Source organism: Pelophylax lessonae (assembly GCF_965119305.1).
Source record: "Pelophylax lessonae genome assembly, chromosome: 4".
NCBI classification, from domain to species: Eukaryota; Metazoa; Chordata; class Amphibia; order Anura; family Ranidae; genus Pelophylax; species Pelophylax lessonae.
In genome coordinates this window covers 580360823-580385619 of record NC_138771.1, presented here as the reverse complement: position 1 = coordinate 580385619, position 24797 = coordinate 580360823, and the positions used below count along the sequence as shown (strand labels likewise).

Here is a 24797-nt window from a genome sequence, read left to right as displayed (position 1 = left end):
CTCAGTAAATTAAAGATGTAAATGTGATGTGGTATTCAGTTATTAAGCTAATAGGTTGATATAAGGTAACACCTTTAAAAAGCGGATCCCAGTTCTCAGCAGATTAAAGCTAGTTTTCAGGCTAATAAAGATGGTTGCTAAAGGTCTAGGCCTAGGTACATACAGGTGCATCTCATAAAATTAGAATATCGTCAAAAAGTGAATTTATTTCAGTAATTCAATTCAAAAAGTGAAACTCATATATTTTATATTGAAGCGTTACACACAGATTGATATATTTCCAGCATTTCTTTCATTTAATTTTTAAAATCATGGCTTACAGCTAGTGAAAACCCAAAATTCAGTATCTCAGAAAATTAGAATATTACACAAGACCAACAAAACAACATTTTTAATACAGATCATCACAGACTGTGGAAAATTTTGCATTTCATTTGGATATCAAGGTCCCAGAGTCTGGAGGAAAAGTGGAGAGGCTCAGAATCCAAGTTGCATGAGGTCAAGCGTGAAGTTTCCACAATCAGTGATGACATTGCTGGTGTTGGTCCGCTGTGTTTTATCAAGTTCAAAGTCAGCGCAGCCCTCTACCATGAAATTCTAGAGCACTTCATGCTTCCCTCTGCTGACCAGCTTTATGGAGATGCTGATTTCATTTTCCAGCAGGACTTGGCACCTGCCCACATGGCCAAAAGTACCAATACCTGGTTTAATGATCATGGTATCTCTGTGCTTGATTGGCCAGCAAACTTGCCTGACGTAAACCTTATAGAGAATCTGTGGGGTATTGTCAAGAGAAAGATGAGAGATGCCAGACCCAAAAATGCAGATGAGCTAAAGACTGCTATCAAAGCAACCTGGGCTTCCATAACACCTCAGCAGTGCCACAGGCTGATCGCCTTCATGCCACATAGAAACATAGAATGTGTCGGCATATAAGAACCATTTGGCCCATCTAGTCTGCCCAATATATCTGAATCCTATGAATAGTCTCTGGCCCTATCTTATATGAAGGATAGCCTTATGCCTATCCCATGCATGCTTAAACTCCTTCACTGTGTTTGCAGCTATCACTTCTGCAGGAAGGTTATTCCATGCATCCACTACTCTCTCAGTAAAGTAATACTTCCTCATATTACTTTTAAACCTTTGCCCCTCTAATTTAAAACTGTGTCCTCTTGTGGTAGTTTTTCTTCTTTTAAATATGCTCTCCTCCTTTACCGAGTTGATTCCCTTTATGTATTTAAAAGTTTCTATCATATGCCACGGCGCATTGATGCAATAAATAATGCAAAAGGAGCCCCAACATAGTGCATACTATACTGCACATGGACATACTTTTCAGTAAGCCAACATTTCTGTATTTAATATCCTTTTTTTATTGGTCTCGTGTAATATTCAAATTTTCTGAGATACTGAATTTTGGGTTTTCACTAGCTATAAGTCATAATCATCAAAATTAAAATAAAGAAATGCTTTAAATATATCACTCTGTGTGTAACGCATCTATATAAAATATACGAGTTTCACTTATTGAATTGAATTACTAAAATAAATTAACTTTTTGATGTTATTCTTATTTTATAAGGACTATTATACATGAGGTCTTGGTGTGTGTGAGGAAGAGAGGTCTGTCTTGTACAAAATAATTAGAGAACACAATTGTGAGCTGAAAACTGCATCAACACCCCTCATGGACTTAAAAGACAGACCAATATAGTAAAAAAGTATTTTTATTATAAAAATAGAAAAGTAGATAAACATTGCATCCATTTAGATAGTAGATACATATAAAAAATATGAACCAGTACCCATTACATAATAGAGAGGCATGGAAGCTGTGCGGCCGCCTATTATAGTTACCGGGCTGGCCACCATACATTATGTATAAACACCTTACCTAACATGTTTCGGACTATTACTGTGGAGCACTTCTTCAGAGGTGCAACAGTGGGTACTGGTATTCTCTAAAACACAAATATGTGTTGTTAGTAACAAAGTAATGATAACTCCATTCTGTTATACAGTAGATATGTCATAGAGATGTAAAAATATCACATTAGTACGAATCATTACACGGGCTGTATTGTACTTACGATACTCAACAACTACATTGTACATCAGAGCTGGATACAAGATAGATACTGCCGAATGGACATGCATGGTCGGGGACCCAATATACAAAGAAAAAGAACCGCTGCTCCAGGTGTATGATGATAACCTAGGGTGGAATGTCTCATAGAGTGCCAGCCCCGGGCCGCCTCCGTGAAAAACTTGTAAGAAAAGAAACGGCCGCACATCCAGGAATTCCAATTGCCTTTATTGTTCAAAGTGATGATACCAAAGACACCAACATGAGGTCACATAGACGCGTTTCACACATACATCTTGATCATTAAGCACAAGATGTATGTGTGAAACGCGTCTACGTGACCTCGTGTTGGTGTTTTTGGTGTCATCACTTTGAACAATAAAGGCAACTGGAATTCCTGGATGTGCGGCCGTTTCTTTTCTTACATGGTCGGGGACCCAATGTAGGCTTGAGCCGGCAAGTTCCAGGGCTACGATCACAAGGACCCAACAGCAGATAAACCACCCCTATGACTAACAGGCAGGTATATCGTCTATGAAAAAATAGATAATATATGGGTTCATGAGAAGAAAAAAGGTCAGCAAAATCATCAACTAAACACATCGTAATGGTAAATATATGTATTGCATTCTGTTGCCCCAAAAGATCAAATTTACAGAGTGCAGAATGAAAATTGACAGAAAAAAAAAAATATATATATATATATATATAAATATATATATAAATAAATTCTCCCTATAACCAGGTTCCACAAACATTGTATTAAAGAACCAAGGGAGGAAGTGAGTATTAGCATAATAGGATCATACCTGTTTGTTATATAGTATCAATGTATGTTCAAACAACCTCCATGCAGTATGGGCTGACCCTGAGGAGTGGGGATTATATACCTTACCTACAGGAGATAGGCATTACCTGAGCAAATCAGTATTGCAGCACAGCTGGCCGCTGGTGGAGGTGCCTGTTTTCCTGGCAACTAGCCGCATCCACCAAGGGTCCCTCGTGAGGTGGCACATAGCGCAGGCTTGCCCCAGGGGGGCAGAGCGATGTCCTGCGTCATCACGCCACCGGCGCGTCATAGGCCGAGCTTCCGCGCTCCAAGCTGCAATGCAAACAGAAAATGGACCGCACATAGGATAAAATATAAATACAAAGATAAAATATAAATATAAACGTAAAATATACGGTCCATAACGGCCTGCTTAAAAAGGCCTACCAACGCTCTACCTGGAGCGTTGGTGGGCCTTTTTTGGCAGGTCGTTATGCCAGATTAAATTCTGTGGAAGGCCCTAGGCCAGTGATGGCAAATCTTGACACCCCAGATGTTTTGGAAATACATCTCCCATGATGCTCATGGACTGTGCAGTGAAGATGAGCATCATGGGAAACATAGTTCCAAAACATCTGGGGTGCCAAGGTTCGCCATCACTGCTAGGCAGTCAAAACCTTGCCCTCTCCCCCTTTCGCAGGTTTCTGGAGGTTTCTCGTGTGCGTGCTTTAGTGAGATAACATTGAACTAAGCACAGTAGTGATGGAGATGACCATCCCTGCTGTACATTATACGAAGGTAGGTTGCACCCAAATTGTTTTGCAAAATGACAGCTGAAAGAATATGGGCTTTTAGGAGACAGACTGCAATGTTACCCTGTTGTCTCTGATTTATGTACTTCAAGTTGATATTAGGTACATTACGTTATTACAGCATTTTCTCTAGGGTCTTTCATGTAAAGTTTTTCATTTTTTAAATTGGTTCATTTGTTCTATCCTTTGTAAACAATTTAACAAAGCTTCATTGTAATTTTTTTTTCAAGATCAACTCAATAATAATTTGATCCATTGTCACAGGTCCCTTTAACAAAGTGCCACCCATAGGCCAGTGTCTATTCTGCCTGTTTGGTAATCCAGTACTGGATGGTCTTATCAGCCAATAGGAGTTGCATTTGCTGAGTAGTTGTGGCCAGAACAAAATAGTGTTAGGAAATATAGAAATTTGTATTGTAGAGCATCTCAGGATCCAGGGCATTCATGGTGTTTGCAAAGATTTTTATAAGGTATAGGTGTGCCTGTGTTTTAGTACTGAGCCATTTTGGTAACATTACAGCATTGACAGCTGTGCAATCTCTTTGTCACAACTTTCAATGAGCCCCAGAAATTCGTTTTATTTATCCATTTTTCCAAATCAGTTTTCTTTTTTATACCATTTTCGCTCAATGTGTTCATATTGAATGTATCTGCCACTGCTTTATTAGTCACTGTCCTTGGTGTCTTGGTGTAGTAGAATATTTTTATGCTGTGATAACATTACTATGTTCAGTCATTCACCATTCATATATGCCATTATTCTAGTCCACCACTGTTTACAAAGGCAAATTTTTCATCCTACGCTTTCTGAGAAGTCCAATTTTTTTACCTGATACTATAAAGATTGAAGCATCACTTGTGCTTCTCAGGTTTTTTTTATTGCAGAAGCATGATCAGTAACAAGGGTTTTGGGATCACATGCAGAAATCTTCAAATTTTTGACAGCAAGCAGTCAAATTTCTTTTTGAAAGGCTGAAAAAAAAATTGTACATTTTTTACACTTTTTATTTCTCTACAGTTGCAAGTTGCAACTCTTCTGAAATCCTAACACAGGGGACAAGGTTATGGATATAATATGTATAACAAAAATACCTTTCCGACAAAAAAAAAAAAAACGTGAAAGAAATTGGGAGCGATTTACCGAAAGCTGAAGAAAATATATTCCTTGTAAAATATGGACATTTTACAAATGAATGTGCATAACTGTCAGAATACACTCGGTGGGTATTGTAAGTTATGCACACCTAAGTTAAATAATCTGCACTTCGGGACCTTAAGCTAAAGCTATGGGTTCCTTGGGTAGCTTTTTCATGTGTACCAGAATTTTAAAACGTACAGTGGCTGTTTATAGGATTATAAATCACACACGAGCATGAAGCGATCCTACATAATTTGAAAAAGAACAGAAGCAGTGTACACAGTGCATATTGAACATGTCTAGAGGTCAATGTCTTACAGATTACTAAAGCCCCATGCAGACTATTGCATGGCTGTAACTGCAACACGTCAGTGCATATCACTAATATAGTGCGTTGCAGTGCCATTTGTTACAAATTGCATCCCCAACCTCCTATACAGTAGCAACCAACGTACAACCTATTGCCTGTAAGTAATGTCCCTTTTTGCAGATTTTTCTGTTTTTGATTTTGGCTGCACTTAGGGTTTAATGTGACCCCAATGTATTTTGCTGAAATAGAAACATTTTGCTGAAATCTTTTGATTTTTGGGAAAATGAAAACCTCTCAGTTTCACTTACGCCTACCTACGGATTTGTCTGTTTAACCTGAGAACCTCCTTCTCAGGGCTGGAGCATTGTAACACATATCCAGCTCACATATCTGGAGAGGTGGACTGGGGGCTGCTACACGCCTTTATTGGTCAACAAAGTTTGATCTGCCCTACCAATTACCTTTTTCCCCCCAAAGTTTGATCAGCCCTACCAATTACAATTTTCCCCCCAAAGCTCGATCTGCCCTACCAATTACCATTTTACCCCCAAAGTTTGATGAGCCCTACCAATTACCATCTTCTTTTCAAAGTTTGTTCTGCCCTACCAATTACCATTTTCCCCCCCAAAGTTTGCTCTTCCCTACCAATTACCATTTTCTCTCCAAAGTTTGATCTGCATTACCAATTAGCATTTTCTCCCCAAAGTTTGTCCTGCCACACCAATTACCATTCTCTCCTCAAAGTTTGATCTGCCCTACCAACTACCATTTTCCCCCAAAGTTTGATCTGCCTTACCAATTACCATTTTCTCCCAGAATTTGGTCCTGCCCTACTGTCACATACCTGATCTGAGGCCAAGGTGCTGAGAGGGCACCCCTTGTGGCTGAGTGCAGTACACCCCTCAAGGTGGTACAGGAGGTGTAGCGCTCAAAGAAGTACAAGTTGCCAACAGGGTACTGAAGAGCTGGGTTGGTGATCACCTGGTGAATGCTGGAGATGGCAGGATACACAGTAAGATAGATGTCTCCCGGGGAACTCCAGATGTACTTGGCAAACAATGCACACAGGAAACAGGAGTAGAAGCCAGGCTGAGGGTCAAACACAGATGATCAATCAGGAGGCAAAGGGCAGGTAGCAAGGTTGGTAGAGCAAGCCAGGGGGTCAATGCCAGTGTAAGAGATGAGACAGGTCTGGAACAAGCCAAGTCACAACAGGCTCAGGAACACAGGAAGGCTGATGACAATCCAGCAATTTGGTGGAATCAGCAGCAGTCTTATATAGGCCTGCAAGTGACCACATCTGTTACGTTATGCGTGCGCCATTGTGCACGCATGTTTCTTGATTTGCGAAATTGCGCTTCTGCATGTGCCGATTCGCCATTCTTCTGCTAATGTGCTTGCGAGTGCGCGAGAGGCACCCATTTCTAGTACTGAAAATATTGCCAGTTCATCCACGGTCATTTTCCTGACATCTACCAATTATCATTCTCTTCTCAAAGTTTGACCTGCCCTACCAATTACCATTTTCTCCCCAAAGTTTGATCTGCCCTACCAAATACCATTTCTTCCCCAAAGTTTGATGTGACCTACCTATTACCATTTTCTCCTAAAACTTTGATTTGCTATAACAGTTACCATTTTCTTTCTCCAGATTCTTCCCAATGCATGGATCATTGGTGCAACACTATAGTACACAATTCAGATATGTTTTAAGAAGGAGATAAAACCGGGACCTTACTCATATGTAACACTTTCTAAATTTTTATCTGCCCCATTTGTTTTTTAATTCCAGTAGCCACCCTATTCTCATTGCTTTTTACCAACCTTTCATTCACTGCCAGAGAAATGTAGTACATAGTCTATGTACACAGTAAAAAAATGAGATGAAATTGAAGACATTAGAAAAGAACGATGTGCTGATCTCTCCCATTTGTATCCTGATCCCAGTCACCACCCTCTTGTCATTGCTTTTAGTCAGCCTCTCGGTCATTGACAAATTAGTGTAGCAAAGGACTTTGTATTATGAAGCAGTGTAAAGGTCAGGGATGTTACACAAGAATCCTGCTCAAGCTCATTTGGAACAGTGCCATATAGAAGAAGATGAATTCATATGTGGCTTTGATAGTTTTGTTGAGGGATGCAGATACCAAAAGCAGAGACCTGGGTAAGCAGTTTTAAAGACAGCTACTAAACATGTTTTATGTGCCAAAGGGTTTTAATTCTGTGCAGCTACTCTTGCGATTAAAGCATACTGCTAAACAATACTGCCAGAGACTCAATCTCTAAAGTAGAAGAAGCCCAGCTTGGTCAAGAACTCTGTTGCAGAACACCCACACCCAGCTTGCTGCTGGTCACTGAAGTATCAGTAGCACACTTATAAGGCCATCACTTTGCTTTCTCATCCTGCCAGTATATCTTTACCAACAGCATAAGTTCACACAACCAAGCCCATTTTTCTCATAGTGACACTTACATTTACATTCTGGGCCCTGCGCAGGGGAATAAGCCCCCATTGACACCTGAGCAAGCTCCAAAATGCTCAACAAGCCAAGCCCTTTTTCAGTTTTCCCTTCTTACATTTGAGTCTTTAGGTGCCTGGAGCTCAATGCCTGAAGCTTGAAATGGTTTATGAGTAGTTTTTTGGCTTATTGACTTTAATGAGAGGGCCAGGATATAAATGTGCTAAAATGCATATTATGCATGTTTTTTTAGTCGCTGCCATAGTAATAGTCTATAAGCCAAAACGTGCAATCCTCCCCCAAATAAGCTCCTGTATGGCACTTCACATGCCAAATGTGCAAAAATACACATAAAAAAGTTTCAAAATTGCCTACTTATGCTATGCTCAAGTGTGAAAGGAAGGATGATGAGAAAGATTCCGAGAATTAAACTAGCTGCATTCAAAAACACACTTAAGAATTTTTAATGAATACGTAACTTCATTAATTGCTTTTTTTTCTGCCTGAAGTTCAGCTTTAATTGGAAAAAATATTACAGCAGCTTGGTGCTTCAGATATAGTTTATAACTATTTTTTAAATATTTATAAACATAACGTCAACTTTTTTTATCTGAAATGTTTGATTATCTCAAGTAACATAATGAAAAGCCGATAAAAGATTTAACAAAACATTTTCCAAACTTCTTAATAGCAAAACAGAGCAAGCAATGGTATCATTAAGAGAATATAGCTTGCATTTGGGATGCCTCTGAGATGCACTTGTTCATTGATAGGTACATTGGACTTCCTTCTGACAGCATTTCACTTCTGTGTGAGCTGCATCAACCTGCTTCAAGCTGCTTTAGCTTTCCCATTGACTTGTATGGGTGGAGAAGCAGTTCAGACACCGAAAAAGCCTGCCAACATGGGTCCTAAGAAGGTTTAAAAACTTCAAAATGGTTTGGGTCATAATCCTATTAAATGTCTTCTTTGGGGTCAAATGAATGTGGCAATTTGGTTTTGCCTGCCACAAAACAATACCATCTCATCCCAACTTAAAAAGTCTGATGCCTGACTAGTCCGTATTCATTACTTGAGTCATCGTCTGCACACCACTTCTCATCACCCTTTCAATCATTACTGGATGAGTAAAGTACACACCAGGGAAAACAAACCGTAAAAATCTTATCTGTTTTGATAAATGACCTCTAACCTAGGGAAAGGCAGCTATAAATATGCTTGGACAGCATGGGGTATAATGCATTATATGTGTTAAGTGCTCCCCCCCATCTATAAATTATATACATTTTTTAGGTAACCATTTCGGTTCAAAATGGCACATATAATCAACCTGTATGTAGTACAGACAATTGCTATGTGCTCATATCTTTCACTCAGTTGCCAAGTAGACTTCAGTTCCAAGACACTGATACTTAAAGCCAACTAAATTACTATTTTCTAAAAAAATATCCTCCAGAAAGTGGTAAAAAAAAAAGTAGCTGGGTTCTTCTTTAATCCAGAGCTGTCACTCTTATTACCTATCCTTCACATATCCTCATTCTCCATGTTAAATGGCAACCAGTGGCATTTAACCCAGAAGACTGAGCATATAGAGTGAATACAGGGCATTATGGCCCAGCTCTCTCCAGGTACATCGCCACGGGACTATGATTCATATAGTACTGGTGGCACTAGTGTCATCACTAAGGATCATCAGCTCAGAGAAGGGTTAAAGTGGAAAAGGGCATCATGTGCATGAACTGAATACTTTGCAAATTGTGAATATAAAAACACAAAAAGCAAGAACTATTGCCAACAGGAGCCAGATGATCGGAGCTAATATGGGGGGGGGGGGTCTGATAGAGTGACTAGGCTTTAAGGAAGGAAGGTATTTGTCCTTAAACTATATCTAAAGGCATAATCCTTCTTGTTTTCACTTGGAATGGAGATGGATCTTGCCTTTCTGATGTGGGGATGAAGTAACAAATGTCAGTGGGGCAGAGGATGGGAAGTCAGTAGGGTAGTATACAGGAGGTCAGCAGGGAATAAAGTCAGCAATTTGTAGGGCAGTGTACAGGAGCGATTAGTTTGTAGGGCAATGTACAGGGGTCAGCAGGGCAAAGGACATGGGAAAGAACAGCATTGTATAGTGGTTCAGCAGGGCAGTGTACAGGGGGTTAACATGGCAGAGATTAGGAGGTCTGCAAGGTAGTGTACAGGAGTCAAATGGGCAGTGTACAGGGGGTCAGTAGAGCAGAGGACAGGGGCCAGCAGAACAAAGGACAGGGATCAACAGGGTGAAGAACAGGGGTCAGCAGGGCAGAGGACAGATATCACTGCTGGCAGGGCAGGGGACAGACATCACTGCTGGCAGGACAGAGGACAGACATCACTGCTGGCAGGGCAGAGGACAGAGGTCACTGTTGGCATGGCAGAGGACAGAAGTCACTGCTGGCAGGGCAGAGGAGAGAGGTCACTGCTGGCATAGCAGAGGACAGAGGCCACTGCTGGCATGGCAGAGAACAGAGATCACTGCTGGTAGGGCAGAGGACAGAGGTCACTGCTGGCAGGGCAGAGGACAGAGGTCACTGCTGGCATAGCAGAGGACAGAGGCCACTGCTGGCATAGCAGAGGACAGAGGCCACTGCTGGCATAGCAGAGGACAGAGGTCACTGCTGGCATGGCAGAGGACAGAGGCCACTGCTGGCATGGCAGAGGACAGAGGTCACTGCTGGTAGGGCAGAGGACAGAGGTCACTGCTGGCAGGGCAGAGGACAGAGGTCACTGCTGGCATAGCAGAGGACAGAGGCCACTGCTGGCATAGCAGAGGACAGAGGCCAATGCTGGCATAGCAGAGGACAGAGGTCACTGCTGGCATAGCAGAGGACAGAGGCCACTGCTGGCATGGCAGAGAACAGAGATCACTGCTGGTAGGGCAGAAGACAGAGGTCACTGCTGGCAGGGCAGAGGACAGAGGTCACTGCTGGTAGGGCAGAGGACAGAGGTCACTGCTGGCAGGGCAAATAACAGGGGGTCACTGCTAGCAGGGAAGAGGACAAGGGTCTCTGCTGGCAGGGCATGCAGCAGATCTTCTACACCCCACACAACACACAGCTGAGATTGGATTCTCTTACAGACACAGCTTCAATCTGCAAAGCATGTAGTTGGTATCTGCACTTCCATTCCGACCTTGGAAATTCACAGATCAGAACTGCAACATAGCAGCCAGCTCAACTGTGTGCTGTGTGGGAATGAGAAACTCTCCTGCGTGCCATGTCCCCATCTCTATGCAGTGTGGGTATGGGAGCAGATGCTCAGCAGTCCAGGCACAGTGTCCATTTTGCAGGCGCAACTGAAATGGGGGGGAGGGGAGCAAGCCCCCCAGAACCCCCTAGATCTAGCCATGATTTGGGATGGAGTAGCGAACCCCAGTCAAGTTTTTGTGTCCTGTAGGTGAGATTATCACAATATACTGGATAGAAAGGGCTACTGAAGCTAAATGTGGTAGCTCAGGCTTGGAAAAATGTTATAACTTTAGTTGAAGTGTTGTTTCTCGCATGCCAAACATCACAATGCAGATAATGTACATTAGCAGTTTATAATGCTATTCATTGTCAATGGCACCTCTGACTCACATACTTTTCTGTGCACCACAATGCACTACCGCGCTACTGTGTATTGTGGTCTGTGTCAGAAAAAACAGTGCATATCCGATTTGTAGTCCATTCTGGTGTGCGTTTACAGCCCATTCATTTATTTCATAGTGCTGCCTTAACACAGTGAAAATTAACATAAATGCATTACCACAAAGCACAGGAATGGACAGATCTAAACGGCCCCTAATCTTTTAGGAATACTGATGAAGTTCTCAAGTTCTACTCACCTGCTGCAACCATTTCAAGGAAGCCGTTAGCATTAGGTCTCATGCACCCTGTAAAATTATTTAATTGCCATTACAGAGAATGTAGCAGCAGGATTGGAAAGCTTAGGGCTGATTTAGCCCGGCCTAATTTACCAATAACTGCGTTCACCGTTCTTCTGTACAGAGCTATCAGAGCAGTAAAAGATGAGTGCTGATTGGTTGGCTTACCGCACATTTGTATGCGTAAAGTAAATCTTTATATGGGCTGCCGAGACCACAGCTAGTTAACCTTTACTTACTAACAGCAACATGTTTAATCTCTTCAGCTTTCACATCCTTATACCCTTTATGTACCAGAGGAATTTTTACATTTCCACTATGGGGCCTCCTAATTCAGCAATCATTTGTCATAATAATAAGTTGTAATTTATTTACATATTTTGTGGGGGTCAAACAATGCTTTTTTTTTGGTATGATAGTTTTGCAATTGTTATTTAATTTTCTATATAACCTATGGGTAAAAGGACATAACAAAACCAAATTATGACTAATTTTCTAGTTTGAACAATGACAGCTTTTAAAAAAAAACCTTGCTGTAATTAAAAATTGCACTGTTTTATTCTGTCATTATCTATTTATAATCACACCTAAATTAAGTTTCTGGTACAAAGCAGGGCAGGTATTTACAAAAAAAAAGTTTAAATTTTGTTTAATTTTCTACACAATCTACTCGCCAAAGAACATAGCAAAATAAAATATGCTTTTCTATAGTTTGATCAGTGATAGTATAAACAATAATAATTGTCGCTGTAATGAAAGTTGCAAATTTTATTCTGTCATTATCTATTTATAATATTTAAATTAAATTTCTGCTACAAAGCAGGGCAGATATTTACAAATAGGAATTTTTTTTGCAGATTATTTTAATACATTGCTTACAATTAACACAAAGGAACACAATAAAAGAAAAAAAAAACATTATTGTTAACAAGAAATAGTTAAAAAATTTATTTCATTAGAGCTGTTTAGGACTAGCTAAGGGTAATAAGGGAGTTTAATAGGAAACAATTTCACTAAAAATAATTTCAGATTGTAAGGTTACTTTGAGGGACACCCCTTTAATCCATACATTAAATACACTGTGTTAATACATTGTAACTATAAATATTCTAATGGGAAAATATTTCTGTGCTCAGTGATAAATAAAGAAATAAATAGTGATAATAAATGTTGTTAATCAATATAAATTACAGCTGCACACACAATACTGCACATACCAATATCTAAAAGAACACTATAGGGGAAAAAAGGTGTTGCATCGTCTTCACACAAATTAATATTAAGTGCATGCCACAATGAAGTGTACTGCAAAATACATAAAAAAATATATAATTCATATAATCATAAAGTACAAATAGTGCTTCAGAAAATAAATCAAAAAGTTCATATATATATATATATATATATATATATATATATATATATATATATATATATATATATATATATATATATATATACACATTTATAACTACCATTTAGTCCATGCTGCAAAGTGCCATAATCCAATGTAATGATATTAGTCCCAATAACCAATTAGATAAGAGAGATGGTGTTACACACATGTGTTCATAATGATATTAGTGCTGGTCACCAAAACATGCTCCACTCCAAAATGTGAGAATGTGCTTCTTACCAGAAGGATATGACCATTACAGGTCTAAAAGCACTTTAGTGGATAAAAATCCCATAGAGAATGGATCTCCGCAGGCAGATCAGTATAATAATCAACCATTTGGATGCGCTCTCCTATTCTCCACAGTCAAAAATCATATGGCCCAATGTTGATCTAACAAAGGTAAATGGAGCACTCAAAGTGAGGGAAGGCAAAACCTAATTGCGCAATGTCCAATATAAAAGCAGTTTACTAAAAAGACATATACTCACAAGGACAGTAGAAATAAAGGCATTCAATATTCATAGTGTCTGGCACACCAGCGGGAGTGCTGACGTCCCCCCTAAATCCTCCGCCCAACGTACGTTTCGTTGTAAGAGACGTCGTCACTGGGGCAACTGGAACTATAATATTGTTACAGTGTACTGTATTTATAAGTGATACCTGCAAACTGTTTACTGGCATTATGTTACACATGGGCCGCTGCAGTCACAAGATACACAGCCTTCTGACATTGATCTCTCAGATTTTATCAGCATAACAGCTTCAGCGGCAGAGAAAAACTAGGGCATAAAGGGTATGCCTAAGGTACTTTGATTACGATTTTTAGGGCATAACTCGTTAAATATGCACAAACAAGGAATTTAACCACTTGCCGACTGCCTAACGCCGATCTACGTCGGCAGTCAGCCCCTCACAGGCAAAGTGACGTAGGGCTATGTCACTAGCTTGTGAGGGTCTAGGGAGCGAGCGCGCGCCACCGGAGGCGCGCTCCCGCGTGGTCATGGACCCCCCCGCACGTGTGACCAGCGGACCCGATGTCCGCCGGTCACTCGGCGATCGGCGGGGGAGAGGGAGAATGTCAGGCAGCTTGTGTAAACAAGCCACCTGTCATTCTCCTCGCTGTAAAGACACTGATCACACGGATCTACTATGTAGATCCGTTGATCAGTGTCCTTACAGCTCAAGCCACAGCCAATCACAGTAGAAAGCACGCCCCTAGGGATACACACAGCCCCTCCCTCCCAAATAAAGTTAACCCCTTCACTACCAGTGTATTTTTACAGTAACAGTGCATATATATAGAACTGATTACTGTAGAAATGTCACTGGTAACCCCAAAAGTGTCACAAATGTCAGTCAAGGGTCCGATCTGTTCGCCCCAATGTCGCAGTACCGCAAAAAAAATCGCAGATCGCCGCCATTACGCGTTAAAAAAAAAATCAACAAAAATGACAAAAATCTTTCCCTTTGTTAGTAAACGCGATAACTTTTGCGCAAACCAATCAAAATACGCTTTTTGCGATTTTTTTTACCAAACATAGGTAGCATAAAACAAATTGGCCGAAAATGTTAAAAAATTTTGATTTTTACATTTTTTTTGGGGGAAATTTCATATAAAAAAATGTGAAAAATATTGCTATTTTTGCAAAATTGACGCTCTTTTTCTGTTTATAGCGCATGATAAAAAAATCGCACAGGTGATCAAATACCACCAAAAGAAAGCTCTGTTTGTGGGAAAAAAAGGACGCCAAATTTGTTTAGGTACAGCGTTGCACGACCGCGCAATTGTCCGTTAAAGTCACGCAGTGCCGAATCGCAAAATACCCCCTGGTCGGAATGGGGGTAAAATCTTCCGGGGCTTAAGTGGTTAAGATACTCTAGCACAGCTGCTTAGTGTCACCAGGTGGGCTGGTATGAATCTTAAACATTTTCTTTAAAATACTCCCGAAAAGTCTACAACACTCAAGAATCATTAGGTCATTATTTGTAATTTATGTAAGCTCACCACCTACACCAGGGGTCCTCTTGTCTGGTGAGTTCTTCTAATTCAAGACTTCACAGAGTATTAAATAAGTCAAAATATATGGTATATTCTCAAATGTATGTACATAGTTAACTTAAGTCCCCTTACAAAGACCATATTCAGCCTGAATTACAATGGCATTAGTCTTTCCTGTAATGGCTTCTTGAGTAGTTTCCATGGCATGTTCACTGATGTATGAATACCCTGCTAAAGCAACATATTGCAATGCACTGCACACAAATGCAGACACATGAGATGAATACTTACATGCATTTTAATAGGTACTCAGTCACTTATAGACACATGACCTGTAGGTCTACTTATACGACACACAAATCATATTGTTTTGCACCCATATATTGCTGTGAACATGTTTCATTATGTTAATAGATTGACAGGTCTCCACAGTGCTCTGCAGGCCTTGCCTTTTGGCACAGGGCTATTTTCTCCATTTTATGTGGAGCCTTGTGGAGAGACCAGGTGATCTTTGTGAATTTAATGGTTTAACCCTCTGATTTCCCTTCCAGGTTCAGCTCATTAATATAATACTTCTATCCCCAGGATGTTCTGCCAAGGCTGTCGTGCTCTGTCTATTTCTCCCTTTACCTGTCTCTCGGTCTTTGCAGTCTCTTTCTGTCGCTTCAGTTGCCTCTATCTTTTGCTATATATCTCTTATAATATACATTATACACTTTTATCTTTTAATCAGAATGACATATGTCAGTTTTTTTCTAAGTAAGATTTTTGCTTTGCCTTTCTCTCTCTCTCTTCATCTCTCAATATATTCCTCTGCCCTGGAGTTATCAGATGGTGGCACGGTTTAGCACTCCATAATTCCTTTTTCTATGGGTGTGAGATAAGGACTGCTAAACCTTAGCACCTTTTGCTAAATCTCTACCTATTTGACATTCACTGCCTGTGTTTGCTTGTCTATAAATATCAATATTAACTTTTACATTGCAGATTCCTTGAGTGTATCTCTCCCTAAATCTTGCACGGTCATATTCACCTTCCCCCATTCTTCATTCCCTTACCACTAATGTCCTCTTCTCCATCTTCCCTTTTTTTCATTTACAGAGCCCAGGAATCTAAGGACTGATTTTCCTGCCTTTACATTTCAGAAACCCCTCTATTCCTTCCCATTTAGCCCTTATGATAATCACTTGTCCCCTCCCACTGCTTTCCATTCCCATTTTCTGTCCTTGCCCTTTCATCCTCATTCTATTCCCTTTTCTCTGCCTGTCCTTTCACTTCTTAAGTATCCTCTTCCTTCATTTTAATCCCCTTTCCCCCAGCTATCCACTTTGTCCATTTCTTACCCCTCTTTCCATTCTTCACCATTTCTGCATCTTTATTTTCCATCTGCTCAAATTTTTCTTGCTTTCTTTCACTCTCACACTTTAAATTTCTTTATCATCTGCCTTCCTTTCCATATCCCTTACCCTTTATCATCCAAATAAACATATTTCACTTACACTTTCTATCCTCTGTTGTCTAGCTCATTCATTCACTTCCACCTCATCTAAATTCATCACCATTCCCTTATTTCTTTCCATTCCTTCTCTGTTCACCAACATCCTATTTCCTTTTACTTCTATTCCCTATTCATTCATCACCATCCCTTATTAACTTTCCTCCACTTACTCTCTATTCACCACTATACATTCCCTTTTCCTCTCCAATCCCTTTGCATTCACCACCATTCCTTCTCTTTTCATTAATTTTTTTTTTTCATTTCACCACCATTCTTTATCCATTTCTTTCCACTTCTTCATTCATGACTAAACTATCTCATTTCCCATCTAACTTACCACCATCCTATAGCCTTTCCTATTCACTCCCTCTACTCTCGATCTCCATTTACCACCATCCCTTCTCCTCTTCCTTCTCTTTCATCTCCATTTACCACCATCCCTTCTCCTCTTCCTTCTCTTTCATCTCCATTCACCACCATCCCTTCCCCTTTTCTTTGTATATCATCTACAGTAACCCCGATACCTTCTCATTTCACTGCTTCTCAATTCACCACCACACATTATCCTTTCACTCAGTCGCCATTCACCACTATCTCTTCTTCTTTCCTTTCCAATTCCTATACATTCACCACCATCCCTTTTTCTTTATCTTATGATCAATCTCTGTTTACCAGTCACCACCATACCTCCTCATTTCTCCTTCACTCCATCTCCATTCACCACAATGAGTTCTTCTTTCTGTTCTACTAGCACTCTGTTTATCTCTGAAAAGGATCCTTTTCCTTCTACCTCCTCTCCAATTGCCACCTTCCATTCTACTTTGATGTACACTTCCTCTCTGTTGCACATCTTACTTTTTAATCTTTCATTTCTTCTCTATTTACCACCATGCCTTCTCTTTTCACTTTTACTCCATCTACTTTCACTGAAAATCCTTTGCCATTTCTTTCTAACCTGTCTCTAAGCAACACCTTCTCGTTCCCTCTCCTTTTCTGCTTTCCTCTTATCCCCTATGTTCCATCTCCATTCACCACCATTCCTTCCTTCCTTTTTTTCTTCCAGTCAATCTCCCTTCCCCACCATCCCTTCTGCTTTTCTTTCTACTCCATTGCTATTTACAACCATCCCTTCTCTTTCCCCGTTTGCTCCCTCTCTCCACTCACCACCTCTCCTCTCTCCACTCACCATTCTCCTTTTCCTTCCACTCTACTTCCATTCATTACCATCCCTTCTCCTCTCCCCTCCATCCCATTTGCGTGACCCACCATTCTTTCTCCTTTCTCTTCCACTCCATTTACATTCACTGATGTCTCCTTTGTCATCTCCTGTCATCTCTTTTTTCTTTGTGCCCTCTATATTCACTACCATACCTTTTCCCTTCCACTTGATACTTGCATAACTGCATACCTTCTTATTTTGTCATATACAGTCATTGTATACCTAGCATTTGTTTACTTCACTCTGCTTATACTGGGCTCACATTACACATTCCTGCATTTAAAGTTTTAAAAGTCACTGATTCTAAATGATTACCCATTTACCCCTGCCCAGTATGAATTGTTGCATTGTTTCAACTGTGCCCGCAATAATACCTCCACACTGCTTTTACCATTCTTTACTTGTTATTGGCTAGTGCTGCTCAATACCCACCTCAATATTGTGTCCTTGCAAGGTCTTGCAATGGGATCCAAACTCCATTCTTCACATTCAGTCATGGATTTCATCTCATGTAAACCTTCTTGCTCCCTTCACAATACACTGCCCATCTTGGTCACCATCACCATCACCTTCTCTGTCTTTCATAAGGCTACGTTCACATCTTGGCGTTGCTATTACAGGCGTTTTTTTGGGCTTTTTTTTCAGGCGTATTTATGGGCATTTATGCAGGCGTTTTACAGGCGTTTTTAGAAGACGTTTTTTGTGCAGGCGTTTTTAGATTGAATAGAGACCAATTGAAAACGTCTGTAATCTGCCCAAATAGAAGCTCATGTACTTTTTTGAGCGTTGGGCGTTTTTTTCACAGCCTCAAAACGCTCAGATGGGAACAGGGGCCATTGAAATGAATAGGATTTGTCTTGTTGGGCGTTTTGAGAGCTGATCCTAGAGCAGAAAAACGCCCCAAAACGCCTACATGTGAACGGAGCCGAAACTCTCTTATGCCATCTGCACCCCCCTGTTCCCCCAAACCCAATTCCATTCCTCTGTGCCCACCTCTCTCTCTTTACAGGACCTTCCACTGGAAGCTACGATTCCCTCCCCCTCCCCTACATCACACAATGGGGATATAGAATTGGGCATGTCTTGTGTGGTGGGGGATGTGGGGTGGAGGGAGGGGAAGAATTCGTAATACCTTAAAGTGGAGGGGAGGGAAGGTTTGGTAATGACACTCATGAATATCTTTCTCTCCTTTTTCCTATCTTCTTTTTCATTTGATATTTTTCTCTCTCTTTCTTTTCTGATGCGTGAATAGAAGTGGAGCAAAAAGGTAATTTTCATTAGTCCCTTCCTGTTACCCTCACGGTGACTCGTTAATTCCGCCCATAATTAATGTCAGAATCCTAACTTTTCCTTTTCTCTCCACCTCCCCTCCTCCTCTGTTCCCCCTCGCTGACCCTATTACCCTCTAATCCCTTTCGCTTTTTAAGGATTACAAGAGCTGGAGTTTAATGTGAAACAGTGAACAAAAAAAAATCCTGAAAGACTCCACAACATGGAAAGAGGAAGGATTTAGTAATGTAAAGGGTTAGGCCTGTATGGTGGGATTAAAGTTTTGTTAAGAGGAAGGTTAGAAGGTGCATCATGGGAGATCAGCTATTATTTTATTGCTTTTTTTTTTTAAGCACTGTAAGATTAAGTGATACATGAATGTCCCTTACATGTATATTTAGAAATGACAAGTAGACTAGGCCACTGTATTCAGCAATGAAGTTCATCAGTGAGATTATCAGTAATTATTATTGTAGGTTCATGAAATAAATGATAAAGGGGCAGCTATTTTTTTTTTCCATAGGGTCAGAGATGACCAGTCAGCCCTCTCAAGGAGGCATTAGGTATCTGGCAGAGAAAGCGTCAGTGAAGCGATAATCTGCTTCATATTTTAAACAGCTCAGCTACAGTTAGCAGGATTCAATAAGATAAAAAGTGCAATACTCTGCAACCTCCAGCCAACCTTCATTCCTCACTGCCCTCCTCTTATCCTGTCATGTTTCCATAGCAACCCTCAGAAACCTGGCCTACCTCAATTATTCCCATCAGCTTTTCCCCTACTTTCTCACTCTCGTCCCTCTGCTCAGTCTCGCTCTTTCTCTTTCCCACTCGTGTGTCACTCTCCTACTTAATTTAATTATATATATTTATTTATTTATTTTGTCCTTTTTATCTGTTCTCCCTACTCGCCCCCCCCCCCTTTTATTTTATTTTTTATTTTTTTAAGGAAGGGAACTCCCTTACCCTCACAACATCTGCTTCTGTCAGGGAAGGGCCTAAGGGTATCACAGCAGCAGCAACACCTTATGTAAATGTACATGCTGTCTCTATGATAAAGTGGCACAACGATGGAGGCAAAATATGCAGATGTGTAGTTGCGTGCACGCCTGTTGATTTATACACAAATGGGCTTATTTATTAAGGTCGGGCCCTTGCTCATTGCGACCAATCAGACTCCACTTTCACAGTGTAGAAATCAAAATTTAAAGTGGAACCTGATTTACTGATATAGATGACAGAGACTTGTATTCCCTTGGCTTCCATTTTCATAAATCAAGCCCACGTTGCCTCATGTATAAAACAAAAGCGTGCTTCTCATAGTAACCAATGAGATTTCAACTTTCCATTTGTGCATTATAAAATGTACAGCTCAAGTGGTGGCTATGGGCAACAGGGACGCTTCCCAATTCTGTTTATACATGAAGCCATAAAAGAAGCAGCAACGTTCTGTAGCTCCAGCCAACCAGTCAGAAACAAGCTTTCATATGGTTTATAACGAGCTGACTGGTGAAAGCTGGTTTCTGTGTAGTGGCTATAGGATTTTCGCTGCTGTTAGTGCCGTGTTATTAAATATCCACAAATCTCATATGGGGAATATGATAGATACAAATGTAGATAATATTTGGCCATAGTACATTTTCAGATGGTCTAGCTGCTCACGGAGGATTTGAGAACAGGATTCTGGGGAAGGGGGAGGTTGGTGGTGTTCGCTGATAACACACAGCACCCTGTGGAGATGATTAACCTCTCATCTGTCTGCTCTGTGCCGCACTCTGATTACTAACGCCATTAATCTGGTCTCTCCTTCCGCCTGTGCCCAGACCTGTGTATTGATATATAAAAACGGACGGCGGGAGCTTTCTCTGTGGGTGGAACTATTAAGACATGAAATTTTCTCTCATTGCTGCATATAATCTTTTTATATAGAGCCTAATATTGATTCTCTACCTCATGAGTTCTCTCGGTATAACCTCTATGTCACCCTGACGTTCCATATACCTATCCTAGAATTTTGTGTTATTTAAATAGTAAGATCCTTCATTTTTCCCTGCACACCTTCCATCCACACTTACTGTGACTCCATATATCCCCTTCTTTGGGTAATTTATGAAGACTCTTACCTATAAGTTCTTGAGACCCTTGCCTCCGTTCAATAACTCTTCATACTGTGTCGTATATATCTATAAATACCCTTCTTCTTCCTTTTACTCTATATGACCTGTATGTAAAGCCCTTCATGTAAATTCATACAGACTCAACTCTTCAAATTTTTCTTTCATGTCACTTTCCTTTTCATGCTATTATTCCTAAATTTCCTCTGGTGACTTCATATAAATACCTGATGTAATCTTCATATCAACCTAGATAACCCTTTCCTCTAACTTCTTTTATTAATTTTGCTTCAATCCCTCCTACTTCTTCTTATAACCTATCTCTTTAGCGTTCTGTTAGTCCATGTAAAGGTTTCTGTCTATAGAGCCTCCTATTATTTCCCAAAACTTCCTCTCCTTTTTTATTTCCTCCTATGACTCATATAGATTTTCCATGCTACTTAATTTAATCTCTTTGCCTATAACTCCTTTGATAACTCCATTAAACTTTTCTGTCTGTAGATCCTCTTATTTCTCTGTATATCCTTTTATTCCTAACCTGTAAAATTTCTCCCTATAGCACGCCTTACTACCTTTCATAATAACCCCTCTATCTGTGACTCTCTTTATTACTCCATAATATCCTTCTGTCTGTAGATCCTCCTATTTTTCTGTTATCCCCACCAATTCCTAACATGTATAACTTTTCCCAGTAGCGTATCTTACTACCCTGCATAACCCCTATATCTACGACTCCCTTTATTACTTCAAAAAAACTTTGCTGTTTGTAGATCCCCCTATTATTTTTATTATTTCTCTCTATTCCTAACCTTTATAACTTTTCCCTTTAGCACACCTACTATTACCCCCCATAACCCCTCGATTAATGACTCCCTTTATTACTCTATAGAACTTTTCTGCCTTTAGATCCTTCTTTTTCTTTATATCTCCTCCTATTCCTAACCTGTATACCTTTTCTCTATAGCACACCATACTACCCCTCTTAACCACTCGATCTGTGACTCCCTTTATTACTCTAAAAACCTCTCTGCCTTTAGATCCTTTTATTTCTCCATATCTCCTCCTATTCCTAACCTGTAGAACTTTTCCCTGTAGCAGATCTTACTACCCCTCATAACCCTTATATCTATGATGCCCTTTTTATTATTCTATAAAACATTTCTGTCTTTAGATCCTTCTGTTTCTCCATATCTCCTCCTATTCCAAACCTGTATAACTTTTCCCTGTAACACACCTTACTACCCCTCATAACTCCTTGAACTGAGACTCCCTTTATTACTCCATAAATCCTTTGTGTCGGTAGATCCGCCTGTTACTCCCTGTAACTTCCTTGTCTGTATTTCCTCCTAAATACCCTTATAATTTTTACTTGTAGCACAACCTATCATTCCATAAACCCCTCTGTCTGTAACTCACTCTGTTTTCCATATGACTCCTACCTGTAACTCATCCTTTCACTCCATATAACCTCTCCCCGTAATTCCCCCTGTATCTCCATGTAGATTCTCCTCCTAAATAACCGTTTTCATATAGCCTATCTCTGCAGATCTGGCTGCCTGATTAGACCATTTTAGTCTAGTTGTTTAGTGCTTTCCTTCCTATAATTCCCATTTGATTCCATAGAAGCATCTACCTCTCATATAGGTATTTCTTACATTCCCTTCTGCTTGTTTCACTGTATTATGGGAGGTACAGACTCCACCAGTCTCCACCCAACATTTCATGAATTGGTGACAAAATTGTCTTTACATTGTAGGCTTTTGTCACGTCTAACGGCTTCCTTTGTGAGCAGGCGGATTCCACACCACCGTACAACACGCACTATCTTTGACTTCACTCTTCTCCCTACAGGTGTCTGAAATTAACCTTTCTTTCTGCGTTGCTGTGTAAGCTGTTTAACTGATTTAAAACCTGTTACAAGAACACCCTTATAGAAACATCTTACAGCCAGGCCTATCCCGTTATTATAAGGGAACTCCGGTTACAAGGACACCCCTTTCAAAAAATTGCATTGTGTCACATTGTGCCAATTGGCTAATCAATGCAAAAATGTCTGTGCTGCAAAAATCCTTGGGTTCCTGCTAGAGTGGGTACAATGAACTTCAGCTATAAAGGACTTTGATTTTTTTTTTTCATGATGAGGTCACTAAAATAGGAAACAATGTTTTCTGTTTTTTTTCCTTTATTGTGTAGGCTTAAAGTACCTTGGGTTTTCTCTTAGTGTGATCAGATCAAAAAAGTTATGAAAAAAAATTATAAGCAGTAATATATCTTAATTTCATCCCATGTGGTCAAATTGAGGCTATCAACACATTCCCTTGACCTTGATCCCTTGTTTGGTCTTCATTGACCTTGAATTAATTCTAATGATCTCTGAGGTTAGACAAATTGTTTCTTAGGTATTTTAAGAAAGGATAGGTAGGATTGGCATCTGATATCTTTAAACCCATATGTTGTCTAGCCTGCTCCCTTTATCTCTGGAAGACCCTAGTGCAGAAATTCTTAAGACCTGGCCTTCAGCTTCTCCAACAGTCCATGTTTTATGAATTTTAAGAAAAGCGGTGAGTTACCCACTGCCCAGGTAGGCACATTCATCATGAATTCTCCTTGGAGGAGATCTGCAGAACATTTGTTACTGGGTGAATTTGATGACTGCTTTGACATCTTCTGCCCTAGACAATGAAGCGTGTGTTAGGTTTGTAATGTCATGTATGAAGAAAAGGCATGTTGTATTTTAGTTCTGCTTGTACTTTTCTATTGATTACAGTCCAATTGCACAAAGCAATGGATTAAATCATTATTTTAAAATGGAAGCACAGTATTTTCCCAAAGTGTGCCTAATAGGCTGCCTGAAGAAACAACAACTGTCCCGTAAAAACAAATATATTGATGGGGTGTTCTTATAACGGGAAGATTGCTTATCAGAAGGGACATGTTGGAGCTGTAAGTTTTCTTTTAAAGGGGCTTGTTCTTATAACATGGGTGGACTTGTATCTTTGATGTTGCACAAATTAGAGACCAAAGGAAAATAGTATAGAATTAGCAATATATTTTTTAGCATATATAGTTTGTTGCCTATAGGGATCCTAGAACAGTGTTAAAGAAGAAACATATTCAAATTGTTTAAAGTAATGGAAGAATCTAAACCCCTGCTTGGTCTTCACACCTCTCCATGGCCTCATTTGAGGATCCCTGCTCAGACCCAACAATGTCAGCTCAGCTTTGAGCCCTTTCCTCTATTACCAGCCAAATTGACCTTTTCAAGTATTTCTAGAGACAATCCACAACCTGGCAGTATGAGCTAGAGAATCCTCGATCTATAGGCAGTTAAGATCTTGCAGGAGATCAGATACTTCCCACCCACAACCAGCAAAGTTGTGAGTAGAACCCTGTTTTAAGTGGAAAAGGCCCCATTTAGGACAATGTTGTAATGAATAGGATTACACAGTTAAAGGAGGGAATTTGTATACAAAAAAATTTGAAAAAGTGTGAGGTAAAGCTACAGGGACACATAAATATAGTGGAGATTCATAGAGATACTGCAGAGGGTGGAGAACCAGAGGGTTCTATGGTGAGCCATGGATGTAATGGGGTTCACTTTGCCAGGGATGTTGCACATTGCAAGGGAATTTGCCCTAGAGCTTAGTGAATGTGCTAAAATTTCACTATGCAAAGAATAGCCAACCACTTGCAAGGAAAAAAAAAAAATATATATCAATAATAATTTTTGCTTGCACATGATTGGGTGATGGAAGTCAACAGAGCTTTACCTCATTGACTCTGGGAAGATTCCCTTGGAAACTGGAAACTGGAAACTGGAACTA

The 24797-nt window shown here is 40.1% G+C and overlaps 1 protein-coding gene across 7 annotated transcripts in view; it reads left to right on the top strand.

Annotated features, from left to right (window-relative positions):
- Positions 1 to 24797, top strand: part of ADGRL1 (adhesion G protein-coupled receptor L1) — a 617999-nt gene that overhangs the window by 445254 nt on the left and 147948 nt on the right. For 2 of the 7 annotated variants that reach the window (XM_082254818.1, XM_082254816.1), the window contains exon 5: positions 18846 to 18860. The exons of 2 other annotated variants lie outside the window; for them this stretch is intronic. In XM_082254818.1, the coding sequence (XP_082110944.1) occupies positions 18846 to 18860 (15 nt within the window). Of the gene's footprint in view, positions 1 to 18845; positions 18861 to 19093; positions 19111 to 22227; positions 22825 to 24797 lie in introns of those variants that run through there. 3 more of the 7 variants (XM_082254822.1, XM_082254821.1, XM_082254820.1) reach the window with 3 other exon arrangements.